The sequence below is a fragment of the Stenella coeruleoalba genome, assembly GCF_951394435.1.
Source record: "Stenella coeruleoalba genome assembly, chromosome: 10".
NCBI lineage: Eukaryota > Metazoa > Chordata > Mammalia > Artiodactyla > Delphinidae > Stenella > Stenella coeruleoalba.
The window spans coordinates 30,431,604-30,456,752 of NC_137156.1; the positions used below are offsets into that span (position 1 = coordinate 30,431,604).

Sequence of the window (25,149 nt, forward strand, 5' to 3'; positions counted from 1 at the left end):
GTCACGAAGGGTCTTTGTTAGGGGTCGGCCCCAGCCAGGCACTGTTCTAAGTGTTTACACAGTTACACTACAATCCCCGGTCACAGCTGTTATTTATTCTCATTTTACATCTGGAGAAACTGAGGCACAGAGTGGTTTAGTGACTTTCCCAGTAACACCCTACTGGTAAATAGTAACGTTGGAATCTGCAGCCGGGCCACCTGGATGCGGAGGTGGCAGGGCTAACATTACACCATCCCGCCTCTCCATTCAAAGAGAAGACATTGAAATAAGAATTCCTTTTCACTGATTTGGCTTCTTTGCTACCGAATCAGACAGTCAGCCAGCTGTGACAGTAAAAGAACCTCTTATGTGGTTGCAGGAAGCCCTGAAACAGACGCAGACCCTCGCTGCAGCAGATACACCCTCACGGCCAATGGCACTCAGTGTCCGAGCAGATTGTCCGGAACGACAGTGATCTACACGTGTGAGTTCATCAGCGCCCACGGAGCCAGAGGCAGTAAAGACATAAAAGTGACATTCAACTCTGTGGGTAAGGACTCTTTCACTAGAATGTTTTGCCTTGCACTTCAAACTAAGGGCTGCCAATCAACTGGGAATATCCATGAGCAGTAAAGCAGGGCCTTCCATGGTAGTGAGAGTGTGACTGGGGTCAACCACAGAATGGGATTTCCATCTCTGCCATTTACATTCTTACGAAGTCTTTAAAAGCAGGAAGGGTAGGGGTAAGAAACAGCGGTTGCAGGGAAGGAACAGCCTGCATTGTACTAGAAAGACAGAAAGTGGATGGGAAGTAGGGTTTCACACTCAGATTAGTCACTGAATGAGGATAACACCGCCAATTTCCCACTTTTTCCTCCCATAATCCCATTCTGCCTCCCTTGAATTCCAATAGCCTGGCTCACTCCCCACCATCCTCCACCTCCTCTTTCTCTCCCATTTCGTCTTTTCCGGAGAGAATGCTGCAGGAAGATTTAAGAGTCTGGTATTTTGTGATTATTTTACGGTTGTTACAAATGGGTTTTAAAAAATATTTTAAGTAATTCTAGGCCTCTTAAAAGTATCATTTCTTCTGCTCATATCATAAAGCATTATAACTTCATCCCTATCTGCTAAAGTGGGGCAGACAAACGTGTTTTTCTACCCACCCATCATACAAATACAAACTATTATATTTAGATAAATCCTCAGTTCCCCTTTCTGAACAATTTGGAGAAAGGGCTGAGATAAACATACTTGTTACTCTTGTTTCCATTTTCTACTATCCTGACTTAGCACTTTTACAAAGATCAAGATTAGATTTATCTGAAACATTATTACTATAGAAAAGTTCAGGGTCTTTTGAGGTATTTGCGGTTTTCTAGAATGAGAGCAGTTATACTCTGCAAGTTTTAACTCAGAGAGTTGTGTTGATTCTGTGGGCTTTGGGCTATCTCAGGGACATGCTTAGTCTTCGCTGAAAACCACCGGTCTGGTAGTTTGATTCTCATCTGGAATCAAGAGAACCAGATTGAGGCTTCCATGCGCCTTTTCCTTTCCACCCTCAGAAACAACTCAGCCTTAGAAAACCATCTCAAGATCCTTATAGCCAGGGAGGGCAACATGAAGGGCATATGAATCCCTTCTCTGTGACTTTGGGGCTGCATCTGAGCATTTGAATCCCAGCTTCTGGAGGGTACTATGCAAAGCCCTGATTTCTTTTGTTTACGGCTAAGAATAAGATTTCACACTGATTGGAAAAGCTGGCCAGCATCTGTGGGCTCAAGGTATGACATTGTCCACGTAGAGAAGGCAGAGTGAATGGCATTTTGAAATGACAGCTATGCTCAAAGAGGAGTAGAAAGAGAACCAGAGGCAAAACCAGTAGAATGTTCATAGAAGCTTTTATTTATAAGGGTCTGGTTAACAGTTTCAGTGACTAGTTCCTCATGAACTTACAAGAAAATTCTCAGAAATAGGAGTAAATAGGGACATAAATTAGGGTGCCTGTACTTCCCAGCCCAGGTATAATTATTTGGGCAGTAAACACTGTGATCCCCGTACTTAACATGTAATTCCAAAAACCACTCGTCTGCTTGGAAAGCACTGGCTGGGTACTGGACCCAATGCTAATGCTGGGGATGTGAAGATGCAGATGAGAGGGTCCTACTCTTAAGGGGCTCACATGTTTATGGAGAAGAGATACAGAAGAAAGAAATGAAAATACAACATGGTATTTTTTGAAGTTATTTTAAAAGAGTAGAGAATGGTGTGGTTATAAGAACTGAGCCATTGAGTCCCCCTTGAGGTGCCTGGAAAAGGTTGGAGGGGAGTTTGGGTTAAGTCGACACCGTAGTTTACAACCTTTTGCCCTGCTGATCATTAGGAGATAATTCCAGCCACAAAGGGGAAGTGCACGAGTTCCCAAGGCATGTGATGGAAATGGGTACAGTTCAGAGCACCACCGAGAACAGCCTAGAAACAAGTAAAGCTCCGGAGCAGCAAGGTACCAATCCCACGTTGACCCTAGTAGAGTCAGGACAGCCCATGCTTTCTGTCTCTATGTGAAATTTCACTCAGGTGTTGATGTCACCAGAAAGACTAAACATTTTACTTGTTATTGGTTTTCTTTTGTCTGTTTTGTTTGCATTCTTTTAGCCAACCTAAAAATAACCCCGGACCCAATTTCTGTTTCTGAGGGACAAAGCTTTTCTATAAAGTGCATCAGTGATATGAGTAACTATGATGAGGTGTATTGGAACACTTCTGCTGGAATTAAAATATACAAAAGGTTTTATACCACGAGGAGGTATCCTGATGGAGCAGAGTCGGTGCTGACAGTCAAGACCTCGACCAGGGAGTGGAACGGTGAGTGAAAGCCCAGATACACTGGACCCTGATACCTGGACCCCTGGAAACACACTGTAATCATTACCATCCCTGGAGGGCCTGCCCTGGGCCATGCCCGTGCCAGCCACTCTATATGACATATGTGCTCACACTAAGTGCAGCAGCCTTCCGGGGGAAGATGTCACTATTCCCATTTTACAGATGTGCAAAGTGAGCCTAGGTTTCCACAATTTAAGCTGTAGAGCCAGGATTAGAACTAGTCTCTTTGATTCTAGAGTCTTTGCTTTGCCATTAAGTTAAGAGGATTTTTTTTTTATTGAAGCATAGTTAATTTACAATGTGTTAGTTTCAGGTGTACAACAAAGTGATTCAGTTTTATACACACACACACACACACACACACACACACATATACACTTTTTTAGATTCTTTTCCATTATACGTTATTACAAGATATTGAGTATAGTACCCGTGCTATACAGTAGGTCCTTGCTGTTCATCTATTTTATATACAATAAGTCCCCTACACATGACCGAGTTCCGTTCCGAGAGTGCGTTCGTAAGTCCAATTTGTTCATAAGTCCAACAAAGTTAAGCGTAGGTACCCAACTAACACAATCAGTTATATAGTACGGTACTGTAATAGGTTTATAATACTTTCACACAAAAAATACATAAAAAACACAAAAAATAAAACATTTTTAATCTTATAGTACAGTACCTTGAAAAGTACAGTAGTATAGTACAACAGCTGGCATACAGGGGCAAGTTCGCATCTTTGAAAGTTCACAGCTTAAATGTTCGTATGTAGGGGACTTACCGTATTAGTGATTTGTATATGTTAATTCCAAACTCTTAGGAGGATTGTTTTTTTAAAGTATTTTTACCAGACTCTTGTGTTTCACCCAACTGAGGTATAAAAATTCTGCCTAAAGATTTTATATGCCTAGTTCCAAAGGGGGGAAAAACACGTTTTTGTTTTCTACTTATCCCTAGACATTGTTTAGGTTGGGAGGAAATGCAAATTTTTGAAAGAAAAGGGCATTTGATAGAATTGCTTCAATAATAGCTGACATTTCTTGAGCTGTTGCTATGTGATAGGTATTGTTTTACGTATTTAAGTGTATGAATTAATTTCAAACAATAAACCTAGAGGAGAGTGCTATTATTTATTTATTTTTTTGTAAACAGTCATTTATTTGGATTCATAGTTTTACAAAGGGAATTCTTTCCCACCTTGTAGTAGCAGAATGATATAGTCCCATTTAGATTGTTATATAGGTCAGCCTTTTTTAGGGAGATGTTTAAACATATAGTATATAACTTTAAAATGTCGTAAAGTTACCACAAAAATAAAAGAACAAAACTACCTAATCATTCTACCTCTCTCTCCATCCTCCCTGCCCCTGTACACCTGGGTCTGGGAGATTTGCCTTATCACTCAAAAAAGTGTCAAGAGTAATGGTCACAGCTTAGGTCGCATGGGTAAGATTACAGCCAGAGATGAAAAGACCACACATCCGTAAGAAGCAGTATCCCAGTCAGGCATCTGAAAGGGCAGAGAGGTGGCTCTGTGCAGGCTGAGTAGCAGGCTCTTCAGTGGGGAGATGAGCACCTGCCCTGCCTCCTCCGTGTTCACCATAGACTCATGCAGGGAATATAGCAGCCACCTGCTCCTCAGGGAGGGGCACGATGCCAATCACACTGTCTCAACAAGCGGCACCACCTGCTTTATTTACACAGAGGAGATGCTCAATCGTAACAGCATCATCCCATGCCTCCCTCCCACCCAAGATCATTCTCCTGAATGACCTTCTAAAACAGAGGTCTTACATTCCCCCACTCCAATATACTCACCTCCTGAAGATACTTTGTTATATGTCATTTCAAGATACTTCTAGAACCAAACCCTCACAAAGACATTTAGACTTGGTGCCTGATAACTTGATTACCTTCAGAGTCCTGGGTAAAGAGCAAATCAGGCTGCAGATTTAACTGAGTGGTCCTATCCTGGCACTGAGCCCAAGGGCTGTTAAGAAGCTGTCCTAAGCCCTGATTCCGGTCATTGGTTACATCTCGGAAAGGAACTCTAGAGCTGTGGGCAGTGACCCACTGGCCCTGAGAATCCTCGGTGCAAAGCTGACTCCAGGAGTCCTTGTCATTCTTTTCGCTGTCCCAGGAAAACACAGGAATAGGACAAGGGCTTTGCTTCACTGCTTCTTTGTTTGCTGCACTCCAGGAATCGAGAGTGCTATTATTATCTCCATTTCACAGATGAGGAAACTGAGGCCCAGTGAGGTTAAGGAAACTACCTGAGGTTATACATCTAGTAGACAGCAAAGTCAAAGGGAAACAGAGACTGTGTTGCTACAGAGGCCAACTCTTAACTCCTCTATTCTAAAGCGTTTCATTCATTATAAGCTTAATCAGTCCAGATCCTGTGAGTTCTTCACTTTCTCATATAAGGCCTAGGCAATATTGTAGAAATAACTACTTATTATCTGGCTGGACTTGGTAGATACAATCGGGAAATGGGAGTCTTTTTCTCCTGTGCTGAACTCACACAGGAGAGTTGCTCTGCCCAACTGCCCTTTCCTACTATCAGGCAATAACTTAGGAAGAGCTGTGGCTGTTCTGGTCACACTGAACTATTAAACAGTCTCAGGTGCTAAAAATCATCTATTCTCATGTAAATCGACTACACTTTTATTTTATATTCAATGTAAATGTCCCCTCCCTCCCAATGGGAATCAAAAAGCGTTTCCTCTCTGTTCCCGTTCTACGTGTTTCCCCTCTGGCTAGCGGCTACTCTGGCTCCTCCAGAGTCGGGGCAAAGAGAAGGAATGTCAGGAACATTGAAAGGTCCTGCTTAACTGTAGATGCTGTTATCATCTTCCACTGTCCCGACAACAGCTGATCCAATGGCGGTTCATCCTCTGATGGGCTCTGGTGTGAAGTCCCGTAGGAAAAGTTCCTTTCATGAAGCTCAACCCAAGCCCTGTCCACAGTCCTCTCTGCTTCACCAAGCACTGGGCGTGCAGGCAACGCCTGCTGCAGCCTTCTCTTTTCACTCCTGCAGAGTCGGCCTGCTCTCCTCTTTAGACTTTTCTAGATACGAGTCAGACATCTAATCTCAGAGTCCACAGACCAAGCTCTCCCAAGAACTCACAGTCAACCTCTCTCCCTCCCTCCCCACACCCTCCCCACATTCCTTAGTGATGCCTTGAGGTCCCAGACCAGAGGCACCTACTCCCTTAAAGATGGGGAAAGGGGGCCTCGCAGGACCGCAGTGCTCTATTTCCCTCTCACTGGCAACTTTCTTCAAAGAACTCCCCAGCCCAGCACACCCCAAAATTCGCATTCCGCCCCCGCTGCAACCCCGACTAAAGAAAGAGCCTTGGAGTAGGTTTTGTGAACCAGATTTGAAACTCAGTTCCACCCCCAACAGGCTATATGACTCTGAATACGCCACTTGATTTTATTCGGAAGTAAGTGAATATTTAGGTGGCGATGAGCTAGTCCTTCAAATGCATAGCGATCCCAGGAGGGGAACCTGTGGAGCATTTTCTAGTCCAGGGCCCAGGAGCGGGTGCTGTGCCTGTGCTCCAACTTGACAAGGAAAACCAAGCCTTTTCTCAACTTTCTCAGCAAATGTCTATTTGGAGCGATGACTTCGTTCCACCTCATCTTGGCTTCTTTCCACTCAGGAACCTATCACTGCATATTTCGATACAAGAATTCATACAGCGTCATGGCCAAAGATGTCACCGTCCACCCGCTGCCCCTACAGCCCAATATCATGGTTGATCCTTTGGAAGCTGCCATTCCATGCACAAGCTCCCGTCACATCAAGTGCTGCATTGAGGAGGACAGAGACTACAAGGTCATTTTCCAAGCTGGTTCCTCGTCCTTTCCGGCTGGTAAGATGCCCACTGCTGAATTGTAAGGACACATGATTCCATATATGTCGAGTCTCAAACTTTACTCTTAAAATAGGGGTAAGGAGACAGAGAGGGATTGCTTCAGGGACATAATGTAACAGAGGGAAGCCCATGAGGCTTTATTGCCTTCTATTTTGCTATGTGACCAGTGGCTCATGGGTTTGTGACAACATCTTGAGAGTCTGTGAGGGTGGAGCCCACTGTTTATAGTGACAGCTGTTGAAGGTAGTGTTAAGTTACCGTCACAAGCCTTCTACGTGCTCAGTATAGTAGACCCGATATTCTGATCATCGCTCCCTCTATGCTATGAATCAGCACGCAATAAAAGTATGGCAGGGGCTTCCCTAGTGGCGCAGTGGTTGGGAGTCCGCCTGCCGATGCAGGGGACATGGGTTCGTGCCCCGGTCCAGGAAGATCCCACATGCCGCAGAGCGGCTGGGCCCGTGAGCCATGGCCGCTGAGCCTGTGCGTCTGGAGCCTGTGCTCCGCAACGGGAGAGGCCACAACAGTGAGGCCCGCGTACAGCAAAAAAAAAAGTATGGCAAAAACCCTTTTAAATGCACAGTTGAACAGGCAAGAGAGTAAGAGAAATAACCAAGGGTCAAAAACATAGAAGAAAACAAAAATAGAGGTAATGCTTTAGCTAATGCTGGAGTTTCCCTGAGGGCATCTGCCAATATCAGAAACCTCAGAATCTTTTTTTTTTTTAGTTTATTTATTTATTATTTTTGACTGTGTTGGGTCTTTGTTTCTGTGCGAGGGCTTTCTCTAGTTGCGGCGAGCGGGGGCCACTCTTCATCGCGTTGCGCGGGCCTCTCACTATCGCGGCCTCTCTTGTGGAGCACAGGCTCCAGACGCGCAGGCTCAGTAGTTGTGGCTCACGGGCCTAGCTGCTCTGCGGCATGTGGGATCTTCCCAGACTAGGGTTCGAACCCATGTCCCCTGCATTGGCAGGCAGATTCTCAACCACTGGGCCACCAGGGAAGCCCAGAAACCCCAGAATCTTGAATTTGAATTTGAAGGCTCTGAAGTGTATGAAAGAAAAGGCCTTGTTCCCAATGCAGTAACTAAGGCAAACTACCCCATCAACACAATGTCAGGACCCTCAGACAATGATATGCTCAGTAAAAGAAGAAGCTAGAAAAACAAAATTCATCTTCCAGAGGTAAGAGCCTCAGCGCTGGGTGGGCAAGAATTTCCCCTGAGAAGTATAACTGTCCTGCCTACATTCAGATTTGGGGCTTGAATTTGTACAACCTATGTGGTCCAATAACTCCAAGCTGAGGAGTAATTAACTTAAAGTAGTCCGTTGGTAGCACTCAGTGGTACCTGGCCAAAAAATTTAAATCCTCTCTGGTAGAATGTACCCTCCATCCAGATCCCTCAGGATTCCTGTAGATTAAGGTCAGCCAAATATGAACTCACAACCACAAATCGTAATGCATGGACACCTTCACGAGGGATTTTTAAGCTCATTCATACTTTCAAGAACTGTTCTTTGGGACCTATGCTTAATACAAAACATGACAGTAGGCAATGAAAAGGAGACAAAAGAAGTGGGGCATATATGTCGATATCTAGAAGGGCGTATGTCGTAAAAGAAAATACATAGAGCATTAACTGTACAAAATGAGCACTACAGATAGAAAGAACAATGGAAGTTCAGAAAAATGGGGATCCCGTAGAGACCGGACAATTTAGAGACTGCATGGTAGGGGGATATGAAATCAATCTGGGTACCGACCTATTTAAGCGTTTTAACATTCCGTGTTCAACACGCGTGCATTCACTGCTACTTCTAGGCTAGAGGCATTTTGAAAACCACATTAAAGTGAATGTGGCGCATTCTTGGGAAAAGTTTGGACAAGTTTATCCACATTGGATGATTTTCACAAAATTTGTGCTTTGAATACTAATGCTGTGACTTCATCCTTTCATTGTACCTTAGCAAAAGAAGTTAACGGAAAGCAAGTGTGCTACAAACACCACTTCGTGGCAAACTCAATTTCCTGTCCAGAAAATATGAATGTGTTTTGTCACATTACCAATACCGCTAATAATTCAGTGCGGAGCCCATCTATGAAGCTTAATCTGGTTCCTGGTGAGAACACCTTAAATTATTTTAAAATGTTATAGTCATGAGCAGGGATTCCTGTATTCATTCACTCCCTCATTCATCCATCAATAAATACATGTTAATCACGTTCATGGAGCAAGCCTTGAGCTAAGCATGGGGCTTTGAAAAGAAATAAGCTGTGTTTCTTGGCCTCAAGCCTAGGGGAGAGATAAATGCGATTTAAAAATGTTATCACATATAATGTGGTAGATTCTAAACTAGAGGCAGTTGTGGGTGGTTAGAAGGGGCTGCCTGGTTTAACTCTGCTAGTGATTAGGGGGGGAGAAATTGATCAAGAAAGCCTTGCAGATGAAGCCGTATTTCCGTACGTGAAAAGAATCAGAAACTATGTAAAAAGGGCTACGTAAAAAGAATCAGAAACTGTCTTTCCCATGCTTTGTCATCACTGAGCCAATATCCCCCTAAATACTATTTTCAAGGTAAAAGGTCGTGATTTGTGGAGCCATCTCTGTAATAACCAATACCGAAGAGCTCTCCTCAGTAGCAACTGAGGGGCAAGTGGATAAAGGATACTCCTGGGCTTGCATCATAAGCAATCCCCTCCCCGCAGAACTCTTCTCTCTAATAGAACCCGCGACGTCTGTAGGATCCATGGCTCCATTACCAAGCTTGTTTGAGTTTACTGAGGGATTTGAGGTCCTTCTCAACATCTGTTGGTATCTGAGCCCTAGACAACAAAGTAGGAAGCCACTTAGAGCTCCCTGTCTCTCTGAGTCACCGGCCTCTGGACCCCACCAAGCACACCTCTTCCAGGGGGCAGCCAAGGTCATTTCTCCACTGTCCCTCCATCTTAGCCTAGACATCATCATGTTTTATTCACTTACCTTTGTTCTGCTCTTCTTTCTTCATACCAAGTCTGATTCCTCTTCTTTTTCCTAATAGAACATTACTTAGGTATTCTAAGATTTTACACAATGGCTAAGAACTCAATTCATGCTAAGTTTAAAAGATGATGAGAGCGGGGGTCTGCTCATCAGAGAGTCAGGGTCCCTTGGAGACTAGAGATTCTGCAATAAATGACATTTTCCCATTCAAGTCTGTCTTGAGTCGAGGTAAAGAAAAGTCATCCTTACGGGAAACCAGAAGGAATAAATGCTTAGGAATGTTGCCCAGAATATTCAGGTCATGGGTGCCTGGATTCCTACTACTAATTATATCCTTGGATTAAGGTGGTGCTTCTCAAACTTGCCTGCACTCTAGAATCACCGGGGAAGCTTAAAAAACTGCTGATGCCTGAATTCCAGCCCAAGGCGTTTTGATCTTCTTGGGCTGGAGTGAGCCTGGACATTGGTATTTTCCAAGCTCCTCTGAAGATTCTAATACACCAGAGCTGAGAACCCCTTGGATTAAGTCATTATGTCCCTGAGACCCTTGTTAACCTGCCTGTCTTTCATCTGGATGAGTACACGTCAAGCTCTCATTATTTTTCCTTGGCTTAGGTTTTACAGGCATCAGAGGGAAGATTCCTGGAGGTTAGAGGCACTGAGGAAATAAATTCTGTTAGAAAAAGCCAGCGCAGATTAGAATCGGATTTGCATGGAAAGCCCTAAGGGGCTTTAGAAAATCAGGGGCAAAATAAAGAAATTGGGCAACTCCGAAAAGGTCACTGAAAGGAAAAAAGAAGATGAGTTCAAAGATCAAAGCTCTACCTAAGCCTGACCCTATTTCCACTATCTTTTCTCCTCTCTTCAATTGTCCTTTTTATGTCCATTTTTCCAATGCAGGGGAGAACGTCACATGCCAAGATCCTATCATAGGTGTTGGGGAACCCGGAAAAGTCATCCAGAAGCTTTGCCAGTTCTCTAATGTTCCCAGAATCCCTGGGAGTCCCATTGGCGGGATCATAACTTACAGATGTGTGGGCTCCCAGTGGAAGGTTAAGAAAAACAACTGCATCTCTGCCCCCATAAATACTCTGCTCCAGCTGGCTGAGGTGATTCTTTTTTTTTTTTTTTTTTTAGAAGATGTTGGGGTAGGAGTTTATTTATTTTATTTATTTTTGCTGTGTTGGGTCTTCGTTTCTGTGCGAGGGCTTTCTCTAGTTGCGGCAAGCGGGGGCCACTCTTCATCGCAGTGCGCGGGCCTCTCACTGTTACGGCCTCTCTCGTTGCGGAGCACAGGCTCCAGATGCGCAGGCTCAGCAGCCGTGGCTCACGGGCCCAGCCGCTCCGCGGCATGTGGGATCCTCCCAGACCAGGGCTCGAACCCGTGTCCCCTGCATTAGCAGGCAGACTCTCAACCACTGCGCCACCAGGGAAGCCCCCTGAGGTGATTCTTAAACACTTGACTCTGAACTCTTGGTGGGGAGGTGTGTCTAGCTGATCCTATTTCTCAGCACTTAGGAAAACGGGCTTTGAGCTGCTTGGTGTTGCTCTCAAAGCTATACCTATTTAATTCCAAAGAAGATGCAACCCTAGAAATGCTGAATATTTTGCTTGAATCCAAATATGGAGGCAGCGAAATACGTGTTCTGCCCTAGGACCAGCTGTACAGCGTCACCTTGACTTCTTAATACCTTGTTTCCATTACCTCCAAGATGGAAGTCGTGTTATCCCCTCTAACTGCTCTCCTTTGAAGAATTTTTATATCAAGCTAATAGCGCTAATCTTTTCAGAAAGGGGAGCAACACAAAAAGTAAGGTTCATCAGTCAAAAAAATAGTTGGGCTTTACGCTTTTACAAGTCTGAGATTTCCTTAATCCTTAGAGGTAGCCTATAGTTATAGAAGGGCCTAGCTGACCTCTCTTACCTAGAATAGAGGTTACTGCCATGTGGTAGGAAAAACAAGTTTCACTTCATCAAAATAAATATAAATTACCTCTCATACTTAGGTTGCTGAAAGTTCGAGACGCCTAAAATTCCATGAGTTACAATAAATGAGGCAATTAGTGGGGTTATAGCTCATGGTAACATCTTCAGACCGTGAGCTATATTTGGAGCTAACATCTGGTTAGCTCCAAATCCTTGCATCCCGGGAAGAAGGACTGAGAAAAAAGGGTGATATTGGTTTGCATTTTATCTAATTATCTCTTGTCTCACATCAAATTCCTTAAAATACCGACTATGTATAAAGCATTATTATAGGTGCTATCAGGGTAAAGCGGCCAAATCAAAACTTGACCTCTGATTGGATATGGAATATAGATGTTACATATGTATTAATTGGGGCTAGGATAATCAGGAAGTTCTGCTTGAAAAACGTGGCATCTGAGTTAGACCTTGATGGGTAAAGCATCGGGAATATAAACTATCCCAATTGAGGAAGATAGAAATTATAATTTGAACTCAACATTGGGCCCTGGTCCCAATTCTAGATACTACATACCCCTTCAGTGGAAAGGGGGCATGCTGACCTATCATGCTCCGTCTAATTTATCCATCCAACATATGTTATTGAATACCTACTACATACGAAGTTAAGTGACTATGTTAGGGATTATGGGATATGAGAAGGATACAAAGAAATGCAACACATGGTTCCCATTGTTAAGGAGCTTATCATTTAATGGGAGAGAGATTGAAATTAAAACACAGGATGACATTGGTAGAGATGTCACAAATGTAAATTCCGTTAAGTAAAACAAATACTTCTGCATTCAGAGGAAGAAACTCCCCTGGGTTAGAACACTCATCAAAGTTCTTTATGGAGAAGACCAACTTTTAATTCATTCTTTAATTATAGTGAGGAGTCAGATAGTTAGAAAACACAAATGTGATCATTATAGATAAGGTGACCATATAATTTATCATCCAAACCAGGATACTTTTTACTTTTTGGTTTTTTTGTTTGTGTGTGTGTGTGTGTTTGTTTTATTGAAGTAGAGTTAATTTACAATGTTGTGTTAGGGAAAAGAATCTAAAAAAGAATATTTCAGATTCTTTTCCCTTATAGGTTATTACAAAATATTGAGTATAGTTCCCTGTGCTATACAGTAGGTCCTTGTTGGCCCTAATTTTCCCTCCCCCACCCCTTTCCCCTTTGGTAACCTTAAGTTTGATTTCTATGTATATGGGTCTATTTCTGTTTTGTATATAAGTTCATTTGTATCATTTTTGAAAATAAAAGAGGACACTATTTATAATTACACTGGGACATCAGATGTAAACCAGAACTGTCCCAGGGAATTTGGGATAGAAACCTCAGAGTGGCAAATGTGCTTTCATAGAGACAATCAAGTGACAATTTCATGCAACTTTAATCTAGTTCTCTAGCAGTCATATCTACTTCCCTTCCTTTTTCTTTTCAACTAGTCATCAGGTTGACATATGCTCTACTGTTCCCCTTCTATGTGTGAGGTCTCGTGTAATATTCTATTCTGAAGAGCAAGCACAGTTTAAGAGATAAGTACATTACCTTATGGGATATACTTATGAGAATGGAGGAATCAAAAAGGAAACTCAGATGTGAGAGATTTTTGTCATGGATGTATCAGCAGTATTTGATGACTGATGGGCAAGTTTTTTGTTTTTTTTCTGTGTCGGCTTTTGTTTTACTAGGCTTTGATGAAGAGCCCCTCTCAGGATGAGAAGCTCCCTTCATACCTAAAGAATCTTTCCATTAGCACAAACCAGGTGAAACTTGAAGTCAAGTCATTTCCTGGGAGCCTGGGAGCCATTATTAACATCCTTGATTTGCTGTCAACAGTTCCAACCCAAGTGAATTCAGAAATGATGATGGTGAGTTTGCTTAAGCCTTGCAGGAGTTTGGGGTCTTATCTTTTCATCCCTCAGGACTTGGGGTCAAGAAACATAACTTCTCTCCATTGCAACTTCTTCTCCGTCTTTTCCCGAACAACGCTTTGCCAGCTCTGGCTTTTAGCATATCAGTGAATATTTTCAGTGTACATTTTGGGATCTTAAGATTTCTTTAGAGAAGGTCTGTTTTAGTTTCTTCATTAAAAGAGAATGAATTCTTACCTGCTTTCTATGAAAACTAGGAGTGAAAGGTTTTCAGAATATGTACAAGGTGGGATTCTCAATGGTCTCTCACAAAACATGATCTTTGAAGCAATCCGCATTCTGAGAGGCAAGAGAATTCACCCACCAGAATTCACATGAAGAGACTTTAATGAAGGGATACTTACAGAGGTAAAACCAGGAATTTAAAAAAAAAAAAAAAAAAAGGTGTAACGCACCCAGAGACCAGCGACATTTAGAAGCCCTTACTACCCTGAGGATTAAGGTGGGAAGGAGAGGAAATAGTGCACCCATAGCGTTGTAGGAGGGGTCACTGAGCAGGAACTACAGTATTGGAAGTATGTAACTATCACCAAAGGTGTGCTGAGAGTGAAATGAAGGTGCAGCGGGTAGCAGGAAAAATATATCTCAGCTTCTTTCTTCTCTCATCCTCTCATCTCCCGCCGCTGCTTCTCATTGGCCAAACCCAACCGGAGGTAACTGGCAAGCAGCTTGGGTACCAGGAGTCTAAGGAGCTTATACAGATTTCCTAGGGCTGCTGTAACAGATTGCTTCATTCCAACCTCTGGCTTTGTCTTCACATGACCTTCTCTTCTTCTCCATGTACCTTCTCCTCTTCTGTCTCTTATAAGGATACTTGGATTTAGGGCCCATTTAGGTAATCCAGGTTGATTTTTCTCTCAAGATCCTTAATTACATCTACAAAGATGCTTTCTCCAAATGAGGTTTTCTCCAAATAAGGGCCACCATTCAACTAACTGCAGGGCTCATCATTTCAGAGAACAGAACAAGGCAAAGAAGGGCAGAGAGAAAAAGCCACTTCTCTCCATGGAGAGAAGCCACAAATGACAATTCCAGGTTTATGGGAGAGAGAATCAAAATGTTGAGCTAAAAAGAAAGATGCCTTTAACAACACTCCCATGGCGTATTTGATGCTTAGCATTTGAGAGGGTCTTCTGAGACTACCTCACCCTTGCTGGTAAGATACCACCCACCCAAAAGCCTTTACAGGCTTGAGATTTAAAATAAAGTAAAACAATAAATAAATATCTCTTGTCAGCCCGCTGAGTCGACCTTAGTGAGAGGTGGGGGCAGTTCTCACCGTCACGACTGCTAAATGTTTAGTAAGTCTCGCAGTTGTGAGGGCCCATCCCCTGCTAATTCCCTCCATAAGAAGGTGGATCAGAGTCCTCCACAGCCTGGGATGCTGCATTTTTCTCTTCTATTTTCTTCTTCCCTGTACCCACTTAATGAGTTTCCAGGGAGATGTTCTCTTCTTCTCTCTTACGATTGAAAACATTCGGTTGGTTTGATCCCATGTCTTGTCAATTACAGCACGTCCTCTCCACGGTCAACGTCATCCTCGGCAAACCCATTTTGAATACCTGGATGATGTCACAACAGCAAAAGACCAATCAGAGCTCACAGTTACTGGATTCATTGGAAAGATTTTCCCGAGCCTTGCGGTCAGAAGATAGCACCATCTCCCAACCTAATGTTCAGATGAAGAGCATGGTCATAAAATCTGGCCACCCCAAATCCTACACACAGAGCTTTGTTTTCTTAGACTCTGAGCTCTGGGGCAATGTGACCATTAATGAATGCCAGCTGGAACACCTGCAACCAGATTCATTTATCGTCACCGTGGCTTTCCCAACTCTCAAGACCATCCTCGCCCAGGATGTCCCAGGAAAGACTTTTGCAAACAGCCTAGTGATGACAACCACTGTCAGCCACAATCTAACCGCGCCATCGCCATTCAGGATTTCGATGACCTTCAAAAACAACAACCCTTCGGGCGGGGTACCGAGGTGTGTCTTCTGGAACTTCAACCTCGCCAACCACACAGGGGGGTGGGACAGCAGCGGGTGTTATGTTAAAGAAGTCACCGAGGACAGTGTGTCCTGCAGCTGTGACCACCTCACATCCTTCTCCATCCTCATGTCCCCTGATTCCCCGGACCCTGATTCTCTCCTGAAGATCCTGCTGGATATCATTTCCTACATCGGGCTGTGCTTTTCCATCTTGAGCTTGGCGGCCTGCCTCGCTGTGGAAGCCGTGGTGTGGAAATCGGTCACCAAGAACCGGACTTCCTCCATGCGCCACATCTGCATCGTGAACATCGCGGCCTCCCTTCTGGTCGCCGACGTCTGGTTCATCGTGGCCGCCGCCGTCCACAACTACCGCTACCCGCTCAACCAGACGGCCTGTGTGGCTGCTACCTTCTTCGTCCACTTCTCCTACCTCAGCGTCTTCTTCTGGATGCTGACTCTGGGCCTCATGCTCTTCTACCGGTTGGTTTTCATCCTGCATGACACGAGCAAGTCCATTCAGAAGGCCATTGCGTTTTCTCTCGGCTACGGTTGCCCTCTGGTCATCTCCGTCATCACGGTGGGGGCCACCCAGCCCCGGGAGGTCTACACGAGGAAAAATGCCTGTTGGCTCAACTGGGAGGACACCAAGGCCCTGCTGGCCTTCGTTATCCCAGCACTGATCATTGTGGTGGTCAACGTGACCATCACGGTCGTGGTCATCACCAAGATCCTGAGACCTTCCATCGGGGACAAGCCGAGCAGGCAGGAGAAAAGCAGCCTGTTCCAGATCACCAAGAGCCTTGGGGTCCTCACACCGCTCTTGGGGCTCACCTGGGGTTTCGGTCTCGCCACCGTGTTCCAGGGGAGCAATGCTGTCTTCCATATTGTATTTACCCTCCTCAATGCCTTCCAGGTACGTTCTGCAGGGCAGCGCGCTCAGGAAGGATCTATAATGATAGAAACACAAACAGGGGTAGGAACGGGGAAGGACTTTTGTTCATAGGAGGCCCTAGCCCTAAAGAACGGTAATGACAAGAAGTCAGTGAAATAGAAAGGGCGCGTTCCTCTGCTCCCATGGAACCGCATGCCTCTTATCACCTGCATTATAATTTAGTTGCCTACGCACCTCTCTTCTAAGTGCCCTGATAATACAAATAGGAGGAAAGTCCCTTCCCTACACTGGATTTTGCTGTTTATCTAACATTATCTTGATGCCGTTTATTATCTCCTAAATGAAAATACCACCGTTAAACCAAACAATCTCTCCAGTTAATTTCCACTAGCATTAAACGAGCCCTGCCTTGGTGAGGTCAGGGGCAGCGTCTGTCTTATTTATCAGTACATTCCTAGTGCCTGCAAAGACCTTGGCACACTAGATGCTCAGTCCTGAGCACCTTGGCAAATGCAATGCAGGCTCTGTACCACATAGTGGGTTCTCAGGCAACATTTTTCTGAAGGATGAAAGAATGAATGCTCTATGTAAGGTAGACATTTTGCTCCATTATGTGAAAATGAAAAAGACATTCTCTTTGCTCTCCAGCAGCACGTAACTATAATACAAGCCACGTTGTTAGGTGGGCTTTAGCAGAGGTACAGACAACAAGCCTTTGGAGCGCAAGGAAGGGGATGCTTAATTCTGATTCAACCAGTGGTAGGCCTAAGTCCCCATGAGCTGGTGAGGATCCAGGGCATCTGGAGGTGATGCCGAGACGTTGCCCTAGATGCTAATGCCAAGACCATGCAAATTCTAACTTCTGCTACTGGGCCCATGGCTCCAAACTCTAAGGCTCATGTCTAATGATGTTTATAATATGCCTTGACTAGAAGGGACTGATTATTCCACCTCATGCCCTATGTTCTCATCACAACTACATGAGGGCTACTGTAGACATAAGAGGTATGTTTAATAACATAACCAGCAGGATCTCCAGTGCACAATTGGGTGGAAATAGGGAAATTGAAAATATCCTTATGACATTATCACATCAGAGGCCCTTGGTGTGGACCTACTACATCACTGTCATCTACTGGACCATAAATGCAGATGTGGAAAGAGGTAGTACAAATTCTATGGCAGGTGAACCATACTTCCTAGTTTGCTAGACTAGACTGTGATTAATATAATTAATATGATTAAAATGCACTTCTTCCCAATTCTTTTTTCAGGGATTATTCATTTTACTCTTTGGATGCCTTTGGGATCAGAAGGTAAGAACAGTGACAGTCATGATTCTAGAAAAGTCTAAATTGCAGTGACATGTTGAGTTGACAATGGCTTCTTTTAAATGATGCAGGTACAGGAAGCCTTGCTGAATAAGTTTTCACTGTCGAGATGGTCTTCACAGCACTCAAAGGTAAATACTTCCTTTGTAGAAATTTACACAAACCCCTCTCTCTCCACTACCAATTATAACATAGATTATTCCACTGTGTTTTCTTCTTACCTGATTCTGCCTATTAAACATAGTCATGGAACAGTACTAGCATTAAGATGCTATCCCCACATCTTTAAATAGAGGTTACAAATAGCACAGATAATATCAACTGGAGGTTAAAACCAAATTTCAATGAGAAGTACTCTTCTGGGGAAACTCAAGGCCATAAAGAACAATATTTGAAGAAGAATGATGAATAGAATTTTCTGTAGTTCATCTTGGAAGATAACTATTGCACTTAAATATATTTGTTTTCCTATGTCAGAAGCTAGTAAACCCTATCGAACAGTAAAAAATGTATTTGGAAGCTATTTCCCTCCTACCGGTGGCGATGTTACAGTGTTTCAAAAGGTGGCTCCCCTGCTTAGTTTGTCTGAAACAGAAATTCATGCTCATCCAGGCTCTCTCCTTAAAGTGAAATGAAAGACGCAGTCAGTGACCACCGGCAGGCAGCAAACGAATCATCCTACAGATCAAAACCGGGCCTTGGTCTAACACGTTTGCTGTGTAATTCTTTTTTTCTTTTCTAGTCCACATCCCTAGGTTCATCCACTCCAGTATTTTCTATGAGTTCTCCAATATCAAGAAGATTTAACAATTTGTTTGGTAAGACAGGTACGTGCTGACCTCTAGATGTTTCCTGGCTTGACCTAAACATATTTGCCCTGGGGGGAATCTCACGCCCCTACTGTCCCACTGCCCACTTCATGGCATTGACCCATAATGGCCTTATTTGGGGCAGAGGTTAAGTACTTGCTTATATTTTCCCAAACACCCAAGGGGTTGGTACAGAGGGCAGTTGCCTTCAGCCTGTGGAGCGCTCTCCATAAAAACTGTATCCACCGTAACACTGGGAACTGTAAATTGCTGGCCTGGTCAAACACGGAGTTCTCTTCTATTCCTGTTATATAAGAATAGGTCGGTCATGTTTATGGCTTACCGGGCAGCGAAGAATATATTTAGAGAATCCTACCATAGGATCCCATGCTGTGAGTTTCATTTCCCTTTTTTTTCCCCTTTTCTTTTTTTGGAGTGTTCTTTTACACATCGACATTTATAAAATTGCAAACATATGAGGGATCACCCAAGTTAGCTGTTCTATGAGGGGCATGGCGCAGTGAACGTTTCCTCCTTGTAGACATAAGATAAAGAATGTTAATGACTTTGGGCAGTGGGTTTCAGCTATTCTGGCAAGCTGAAACTCCTGTCCCATGTCACCACCACCTCCTCCCCTTAGGAAAATAGGCACCAGACTTCCTTTCAGCTCCTCAAAACTGAACAAATCTCACAAATGAAGACATGTATCAAATGTATCAAAAGCCTTCCTGACTAAAGCTTTTCATATAAAGCAAATTTTGAGAATGCCTATTAATTATTGAAACTCCAGAGAACTTGGTGTTTTGAGCTTCATTTTGATGCATTGCTCGTGAAACTGGAGGACCTTCACTTTTGATTGGACCTGTTGTGAAATGATCAGATCTCCAGGGTCTGTTAGAACTATTCCCTTTGGCCAGCACTGTCCCTGGATCATGTTTATCGTTTGCATTAAAGCAAGAACAGTGAAAACTCTATGAAACGATTCCACAGAATCAGAATTATGCAATATGTGAGGTCAGTAAAACGTGTTCATTGTTTCTGAGCCAGTCAGGTCAAGAGTCGGGGTCCTGTTCCCGAGGTCTCGGGGCCTGAGAGCCCCGGCCATTGCCTCTTAGCCTTTCAGGGTCATTAATGCAGATCCAGGTTGGCCTATCTGAGGGTTCCATAATCACTGTAACTTTGGTTTGTGTTGTCAGCTGCGACAAAGGGCCCCCCAGGCAATGATGGAAACCTTGTTAGCCGTGGCAGTCCGCCCATCTGATGGTAGGGTGGGGCACTGTGTCGCTTCCCCTGCCCAACACACAGCCCGTACCGTCCCCGTGTTCAGCCCCCACCCCCCTGCTGACACGAGCCTGTGCAGTAGCTCGCGGGCCACCCGCCCTGCTACACTCATCCTCAGCGCTCTTGTTGGCATTCTCTGACTCCTGCTGCTTTTTCGGTCCTGCCTTTTCTTCTCCTGTAATTTTCTCTTTTCTTTCCTTTTCTCCCTTTGCCCAGCTCAGTCCCCAGGCCCCTCCCAAGAGCTTCCCAAAGTCACACCAACCCAAAGGGACCAGGGATATTCCCTCCCACGGATGCCCCCAAGCCAGTGCATGTGGTGGCATGCAGAGGGCTGCCCCTGTCGCGATCTCCCTGTCTTTTGTAGAAATCTGGCTGCTGGTATGATGTGAAATAGTCAGTGCTTGTCTTGTCGGCCGCCACGCATGCTTGAGAACAGCTTTGTTTGTTCTCCAGGACTTCTGGGTCTGGGGAGGAGGGCAGGCATGTGTTCCTATCCAGGCATGGCCTGAGCTTACCTGGCTCCTGGAGTAGAGCGCCCCCTGGTCTATGAGCAGAGGTTCACACCCTGGTAATCATGAAGACTTGGCCTTCAGCTGAGCTGCTGTTCTGTTTTTCAGGAACATACAATGTTTCCACCCCGGAAATAACCAGCTCATCCCTGGAAAACACATCCAGTGCTTATTCATTGCTCAACTAAGAACAGGAGAATCCAGCCCATGGAACCTCTTGGGGAACAGTGGACGTTCTCTGAAAAAGAGATCTTTTCCAAGCCATGGATAAAATGTTTTCTCCGCAGGCTTCAGGGAACAGATGCCGAAGAGACTTTTTCATTAGGGAAGGGGCTTTCTTTTGTAAATACAGACTAAAAGGAATTGTTACATTTATGTTGCAGCCCTACCCCCACCCCTTGTGTGATACCGAATGTGTATAGTATTTAAGTGAAACTCAAGCCAACTTCTCTGTCTATATTGTAAAATAGAATTTCAGAGACATTTTTACTTTTCACACCCTGGGCCCAAAGATAAGCTTTGATTAAAATAATAAGTGAAAGGCTAGGACCTAGGAAATACTTCAGTGAATTCTAGGAAGGAAGGAAGGAAGGAAGGCAAGAAGAAAGGAAGAAAGAAGGGAGAGATGGAGGAAACTAGAAGGAAAAGAAAAAAATAGAGAACAACATAAGGACCATATTTTAAGATTTCCATGTTAATGACCTAATACAATTGCTTCTCAGGTGCTGCAACACTGAAAATTCAAAAATGACTCCAAAATGGAAATGGAAAATTAGCCGTGGAGAAACTTCAATATCTTCCTGGTATTTCCTTAGTTAAGAGGGACCAAAAAAAAAAAAAAAAACAAAAGCAATGAAAAAAGTAGGGAGGAAATTATATCAAAGATGCTTTCAAGTGGATGATAATATTTACAAGAAATTCATGGAAGAAGACATGATTCTCCTGATGCTAAACATATACATATATGCTACTGTATGTTAAGGTTGGAGCTAAGTGGAATGAATAGACAGAGAAAGTGTGGTGGCCATGCCTTATTAGATCACAGCAGACCAACTGCTGATTACACTTTTATAGTTTAGCAGAAAAGGCTTATGTTTTGCTTCCCCTTTTTGAAAGCAAAAAAAATATATTTTTATATCCATTCATTTCCAAATGTGATATATTGCACTGAAATACAGAACCCCCCTCTACTGTCATATATTAACAGCTTTAACCAGGTACTTTTCTGTGCATGATAGAATAGATTTTCATGACCTTACAGCATTGTATATTATTATTGTTGTAGTTACTGTGGATTTAGGGGCCCTGGGTGTGTTGTATAGCTCTCTATGTATTAATTCTTTCAGTTCCTAAGTTCCTAGACCAATATACATTAAGAGTTTTCTACTGTCTAATTCATGTTTATTTCAACCACCTGGAAATCTTCTAGAAAGAAATTTTACAACCAGCTAGTCTGTGCTTCTGATGACACTTTACCTTGATGAACAGATGGTGAAGATTGTTTGTGAATTATGTGCATGTGTGTATTTTGCTTGTGTGTGTGCATTTCATAAAAATACAAAGATTAAAATAGCATCCTTATCAAAGTTAACCACGTAATGCCGCGGAGCAACTAAGCCCGCACGTCACAACTACTGAAGCCCGTGTGCCTAGAGCCCGTGCTCCGCAGCAAGAGAAGCCACGACAATGAGAAGCCCGCGCACCGCAATGGAGAGTAGCCCCCGCTCGCCGCAACTAGAGAAAGCCCGTGCACAGCAACAAAGACCCAACGCAGCCAAAATAAATAAATTAATTAAAAAAAAAATGTTAACCATGTACTGTAGCCACAGCAACCGTACATTCCAAATCAAAGTCGGATCCCAGGGAGACAGTGAAACAGAATAAAAATGTGGGGCTTCTCTGAAAATGTGGGTTGTGTGGTCTTCATAAGGACAAATTTAAACGGGTCCAACCACCAGGAAGAAAGGCCAAAAGAGTCCGAGATTCAGCAACCATTTATTTATTGAGGTTGGAAAGAGTATTCTGTAAATGTTTTAACTCTTTAAAATCTCTTCCGTTTATTTTAAATTTTAAATTCCATTTTCATCTCTCTTTTCTTTATGGAGAGGTGGAGGTGAGACAGAAGTCCTAATGTTTCAAGGAAATGAACTCTTTTTTCATACCTATTCACAAACGACGCAGACATCTACGCCCACATTTGCCTGCAAATTGTCACATCATTATCCCAGCTGAATAGTTCATTATTTAAAGTCCCTAAAGGAAATGATTGTCAGCCTTAACATTTTTCAGGGAATGATCAACTTTGGGCAGAGTTTGGTACTTAGAAGACAGACCCAGAGGTTAGGAGGATGAACTGAATTAGATTTAGCTATTAGGGAAAGCACGGCGTTGCTGCTGTGGCCTCTGGGGTTCTATCAGTGCGGACTGAGGCAGGGTTAGACAGTATGTTAGCACGGCCACCTTGATGTGATCGGCCAAGGAAAGCACAGCACCCTGGAGGCTGTGGGTCTCGTGTTCAAAACCACAAAGTGACAAGAAACACTGACCTTCCACCCACTTCTGTAGGGATCCTTTGGGAATCATTGTGTTTGACTTTGTGGAGGGGACCTCTGTAATGACAGGAGCCTTCAGCAGGGCTCCCCAGGACGTGGATCTGGCTCTCTCTCCACGTTGATTACCATGGGGGCGGCACGTTCACTACCCCGAACACACACACACACACACAGGTGTGCACGTACCTCCCACCTTTCAAGTCACAGCGCCGGATCCAAGTCCCAGGAAAGCTATACAAACAAAACGTTGGAGAAATACAATAACTGCTGGTTTTCTGCTCAACTGCAAGACACATAGTTCAGCCACTGCTCTTTGCCAAGATCCTAAAATAAGCAACAGAATTCAAAATTGTAAAAAACAGTGGTCCGTGAATCTGTAAATTACGTGAAAGCCGGAGCTGTGCTTGGCCCCAAGGTCACCAGTTCTCAATCAGCAAGGATTCCGAGGCTTTTCACAGCAGATTTCCGAGGGAAGGGAGAACATGGGCTCTGGTTTTGATACAAAGTGAGATATGGGGTCAACTTCACTTGGAAAGTGGGCAATACTTCCCCCACGTCCCTGAAATCTCTCAGTGTATAAAGTCCGTTCCATGGGCCAAAACCTTCTTGCATTAAGGGATGTTCTATGAAGTCAGTTTCTTGCAAAGGAATCTGTGCTAATGCTTCAGAGGTTGGAGCATTCACCAATGAGCAATGAATATAAACTACAGAAATATTCTAAGCCCAGTATAATATTCTAAGGCCAGTGCAACACATCATCTGTTGAATGAGTCATGTATCTGCCATCCTCCTTCCCATGCCTTACTGTTTACTTGGAGAAAGAGGTAAATACAGGTCCATGGGGATTTCAGGATGTAGGTTGCTAAGGCCAGAAATTAAGAAACACTGTGGGAAGTCATAGCCCTTTGTGGTTTATCTAGGGACCTTCAGAGAGGTTGGAAGACTGAAAAAAAAAGTTTCATGGAGATGAGAAAGATTATAGCAACCAGCAAGAACAGAGGTGGGGGAAGGAGTTATTCTGAGGCAAGTGGAACAGAAAGTCACGACCATTTGAGAAGACAAAAGGAAACAAGTGTGGCCATAGAAATGCCATGTAGGTGGAATGCATTTTATTTGTGGCAGGTGAAGGTGATGTTAAATGGGGCTCTGCACCCCTAAGAGAAAGTCAATAACCCAGGCCAACAGAACTCTGATTCCCTGAGTGTCCAAAATAAAGGAGGGGCTTTCAGTGGATCTGTCTCTCTCACGTATTTTCTGAACGCCAGTGAAAATAGTGTCTCATCATTTCAAAGATGTTAGCTTTGGAATGAGATGCTACAGGTTTCTAATTTATGACTTGGGATTTTCAGCCGTGTCTTAATAGCATGCCAGCATACAGCTCTGTGTCTTTTCTGTGCTTATAACAATAAAAATCTAACAAGATCGAGTGAAGTTTTCTTTATATAAATTGTCGGTGCTCTTGGAATAGGCTACTGCTGTTGTTTCAGGCTTCCCCACGTCCACCAGAATTTAATTCCGTCTTCTTCAGTGAATGGTCACATCTATTCTCCAGGTATGGGGGCGAGGGTGAGGGGTGTCAGAAATTCACAGCTGAGCTCAGTTGGCTGACAGAGCTGATGTCTTTCCTCACACCATCCACACTCCCACTCAGCATGTGGAGTCCAGAAGCTTAAGAGGCTTTAAACAGGGGACCTGGAAGTAATGCTTTCAGGACCTGACTGTCTGGGAAACAAATAAACAAATGTCTGTTCTGACATTTGGATGTGGCTTGGTTGGAATTTTCATGGACAGCCAAAAACAGAGCCCCATGGGTTCTGTTAGCAACAGATATTTCTGCAACACGGTCCTGTATTTCCTGTATTCGTTTTCTACTGCTTTGTAACATACTACTGCAAACTTAGAAGCTGAAAACCACACCTGTTTGTTATCACGCAGTTTCTGGGCATGGCTTAACCTGGTCCTCTGCTCAGGGTCTCATCAGGCTGAACTCAAGTTGTTGCCCAGGGCTGCGGTCTCATCTGAAAGCTGGGGTCCTCCTCCGAGCTCAGTGATTGCTTGGCAGAATTTTATTCTTTGCAGTTAATAGGACTGAGGTCCTTAGCTCCTGGAGGCATCCAACCATCCCCTGCCATGTGGTC

At 43.9% G+C, this 25,149-nt stretch overlaps 1 protein-coding gene across 9 annotated transcripts in view; it reads left to right on the plus strand.

Annotated features, from left to right (window-relative positions):
* ADGRF5 (adhesion G protein-coupled receptor F5) overlaps nucleotides 1-24,433 on the plus strand; it is a 113,014-nt gene extending 88,581 nt beyond the window's left edge. For 6 of the 9 annotated variants that reach the window (XM_079933730.1, XM_079933734.1, XM_079933733.1 and 3 more), the window contains exons 11-22: nucleotides 362-532; nucleotides 2,366-2,485; nucleotides 2,638-2,847; nucleotides 6,537-6,749; nucleotides 8,719-8,871; nucleotides 10,632-10,840; nucleotides 13,404-13,583; nucleotides 15,159-16,550; nucleotides 17,804-17,845; nucleotides 17,932-17,991; nucleotides 18,603-18,687; nucleotides 20,568-24,433. In XM_079933730.1, the coding sequence (XP_079789856.1) occupies nucleotides 362-532; nucleotides 2,366-2,485; nucleotides 2,638-2,847; nucleotides 6,537-6,749; nucleotides 8,719-8,871; nucleotides 10,632-10,840; nucleotides 13,404-13,583; nucleotides 15,159-16,550; nucleotides 17,804-17,845; nucleotides 17,932-17,991; nucleotides 18,603-18,687; nucleotides 20,568-20,647 (2,915 nt within the window). In that variant the 3' untranslated portion in view covers nucleotides 20,648-24,433. The remainder of the gene's footprint in view (nucleotides 1-361; nucleotides 533-2,365; nucleotides 2,486-2,637; nucleotides 2,848-6,536; nucleotides 6,750-8,718; nucleotides 8,872-10,631; nucleotides 10,841-13,403; nucleotides 13,584-15,158; nucleotides 16,551-17,803; nucleotides 17,846-17,931; nucleotides 17,992-18,602; nucleotides 18,688-20,567) is intronic. The other 3 variants (XM_079933735.1, XM_079933736.1, XM_079933737.1) reach the window with 2 other exon arrangements.
* Nucleotides 24,434-25,149: the final 716 nt, after the last annotated feature.